The sequence below is a fragment of the Otolemur garnettii genome, unplaced genomic scaffold (assembly GCF_000181295.1).
Source record: "Otolemur garnettii isolate 467f Iridium unplaced genomic scaffold, OtoGar3 scaffold00269, whole genome shotgun sequence".
NCBI classification, from domain to species: Eukaryota; Metazoa; Chordata; class Mammalia; order Primates; family Galagidae; genus Otolemur; species Otolemur garnettii.
In genome coordinates this window covers 162,974-166,335 of record NW_003852664.1, presented here as the reverse complement: position 1 = coordinate 166,335, position 3,362 = coordinate 162,974, and the positions used below count along the sequence as shown (strand labels likewise).

The 3,362-nt window shown below is 49.3% G+C and overlaps 1 protein-coding gene across 2 annotated transcripts in view; it reads left to right on the top strand.

The window, feature by feature from the left end:
- The first annotated feature begins 227 nt into the window (after positions 1-227).
- Positions 228-3,362, top strand: part of TFAP2B (transcription factor AP-2 beta) — a 28,506-nt gene continuing 25,371 nt past the window's right edge. The window contains exon 1 of one of the 2 annotated variants that reach the window (XM_003802976.3): positions 228-474. In XM_003802976.3, the coding sequence (XP_003803024.1) occupies positions 394-474 (81 nt within the window). In that variant the 5' untranslated portion in view covers positions 228-393. The remainder of the gene's footprint in view (positions 475-3,362) is intronic. The other variant, XM_012813504.2, reaches the window with a different exon arrangement.

The window sequence follows — 3,362 nt, the reverse complement described above, 5'->3', positions numbered from 1 at the left end:
TATAATGATTTATCATTTTCAACATAGAGGCTTTTTAAATGTATGTATTCATATTAATCACTGAACAACTCTCTTCTAAATCCACGTTGAGAGTCTGTAGACTCTGTGTGACCCAGGGGTGCTTATATAACTATATGTGGGTGTCTGGGTGTAAATACGTGTTTATGATTTTTATAATATCTATGTCTGTGGGTTACATCTAACTCATGCGTGTGCAATAATGTTTTTTCTCTCTGCTGAAGCTTGCTTGTCCAGCCTATTGTTTGAGACAACAGATATAAGTTGCGATGGGAGAGGAGCGTCGGATTTGGTGTGTATCCCCCATTTCCAATTATAGATGGATCATTACAGACAGCGGAGTCCTGAGAAGCCAGACATCTGCTCCTCACATGAATGCACTCACCTCCTAGAGACCAGGCTGCCATCATGCTCTGGAAGCTCGTGGAGAATGTCAAGTACGAAGATATCTATGAGGTGAGCAGACACCCCCAGATGCATCTTAGAGCTTTGCAGATAGAGAATTTGAGCTTCTTGACACCCCAACTGATATATATTTTTTAGCTATTTACTCATAGATTTCCGGTCGGTTTTCACAGCTTTCTTTAACTTTTAGAAAAGCTGGCTTGGGGACACTTCGCTATTTCTGAAAAGGGACTTTAAGGTTCAAATCTGGCAACCTTTAGAAATTTTTTTTCTTTTATTTTTCTCTCTTGCTCGGGCCCCCCCCCCCAGCTCTGATGGGGATGTGGTGCTCTTGAATGTAGGCAGACTGTCAGAGAAAACAGATTCTCACAAAGGCAGGGGCTCTCCTCGTTTTCCGTGTAGAAGAGAATTGGGTTTTCAAGTCTCATGCCTAAAAGAACTCGAGCTCTGAGTTTTTATTTTCAATGAAATTTCCGAAATCGAGAACAAACCAAGTAGAGGTCAGAAATTAGAGGGAGAGGGGTAGATGGATAGATACGTGGGTGAACAGGGCAGAATCTAAGAAGTCATAGCAAATTTTGTATTTTGTCTTCTTACGTTTTGCTTCTTTGAGGGTGAGTGCGTGCAAAGAGAGATGGAAGCCACCCATCTTCGGGCACTGTTAACGAATTGTTCTGCCCGCGTTCGGCGCGCACGGCTCTTTGGCACTGAGGCTAGCTCAAGTCCTTGCGGCAGGAGAAGTTGCGCCCAGTCTGCGGACGCCTGCCGCCTCCGTGAAGCCGCGACCGCACTCGCCAGAGCCCTTTCGGTCTCGGGCAAGGGCCGACCGCGGCCGGGCGGCTCCGGAGCTCCCCGGCTGGGCGGGCGTCCGGGCGGGGCGCGGGCGCAGAGGCAGGACGGGGTGTGGACGGCCGGCCCGACGCCGAGGAACCGCGCTCTGCGGCGGAATGGCCTGAGCGAGCTTCAGGGTAGTGCAAGGGGACAGGAGAAGCGCGGGCTCTGAGAAGACGTCGAGGCTAGGAAGAAAGGCAGAAGGGCTTCAAAATAGGAGAAAAGGAGTTGAGGAAAGGGGGGAGTCGGAGCGGGGCGAAGGAGATAGTAAAGATTTGAAAAGTTGGAGCGAAGGGGGGACGAGAAGCGCACTCCCAAGGCGGGGACTAGAGCTGCGCTGGGAAGCGTACTGCGCTGGTGGCGGAAACGCTGAGGGTCCTCGGAGAGCCGAGACAGAGGCGCGACCTCGCCGCTCCCGGGTGACTCCCGAAAGCCCGGCGGGGAGGCGCCTGGCGCACAGGAAGAAGGAGCGATTCACGAAAGCTGCCCGCAAGCTCCTCCAAGAAGCTCGCCCAGTCCTACAACAGGGGCTCCGACGAGCGTCCCACAGACAGAGCTCAGTGCCCCCAGCTCTGGGCAGCCTAGAACCCTAATTTTGGGGGGTACGTGTATGGCTGTGGGAGAAGGGAGGAAGGGAGACAGAAAGAGGAAGGGAGGGAGAGAGAAAAAGAGAGAGAGAGAGGGAGATTCGGATTTTTTGCTGAATGACGCTTGGGGTTTTCCTTTGCTCTCGGTGGTTCTGTAAAGACTGTAACGAGGAGCCGCGCCTACACGCCTGGTGGGGTTTGTTTCGGTTCTGCCTCCTTTTCTTTCCTTAACAGGCGGGATAATGGTAAAGTTGAACGGACTAGAACTGTCCTAAAGAATATGAGCCCCCAAAGTGGGCACGACATTGGCAGGGACTGGGCTATGGCGGAATAGCTCGAGGTATTTGTAGAGGGATTTGAGTGGGTTCTAGAAAGCAATGGGATAATACTTGTCTTATGATAAACTGGCTAAATAAATAAGAAAGGAGGGAGAGAGGAAGAGGGAGAGGCGAAGTGGAAGGGGAAAGAGAAAAGAGGAAAATGGAGAGAAAAAGTTGAGAGAGAGAATATTACAGGCATTCCTATCTGCCTAAAATTCCTGCTAAAAAAGAAAGAAAGAAAGAAAAACAGGATAACCCGTATTACAGTGGAAGGAGCCTATTTAAGTCTGGACTAAGGTTGAACTTTAACAGAAATGGCAGTCAGGCCAGTTGAACGGGTTCCTGAAACATCCAAAAAGGTTTTCTGTTGCCCCTGGCTTTGCCTGGAAAGGATAAGTTTAGTGGACTTGAAGATTGATTGCATACGTTTTAAATGGAGGTAAAAATCACAGAGTATGTGAGCACTAAAGGCTGCACAAGAGATGAAAAACCCCATCTCGCCTCTGTCCTTTAATACATAATCATAATCTTCCGCATTCGGTAAAAGTTTGCAAATGTTATTGTAAACAACTGGGCCCACCACTTTATTTTTCTCTCCCCTTCAAATGATGAAGCAACACCTTTTTATTTCGTTTTTTTAATCTGCTACACAAAGCACCTAAGGCGATCAATTCTTCCCATTAGGAAAGTCTCTCTTCAGGTACCAGAACACCTACATTCTACACGAGCCCCCAGAGCTGCTCTCCCTCCCTGCCTTGTCCAAAGGAGCAGGGGCTGCTTTACGCGTGTCCCGGCTCAGTTAATTGAAGTTCTGCCTCTTTCCTGCTAAAGTTTTTCCCCAGTCTGCCTTTGCCAGCCCCCTCGTCTGATTACATCTAGTAATTCTCCACTGAATGAACGTCATTTACAATAGTAGGGGAGCTCTGCGCTGGCTGCTGCTTCACGCTCCATTTGTCCTCCATTCTCCCTTTAAAGTACTCGTGTAATATTAATAGTCATGAATATCAATTATTATGAGGCGGTGTAGGCAAGCGGAGGGAGGAAGGGGCGCCCGAGCAGTCTGAGCCCAGCTTCGGGTGGAAGAGGACTGCATCTGGAGCCCCGAAGAACGGCAGAAGAAAAGAGGCCAAAAAGACAGCAAGAGACAGATGAACAGTTCTGTCTGTGTGTGACAGGCATCACCAATCTTGTTGGGGGGGGG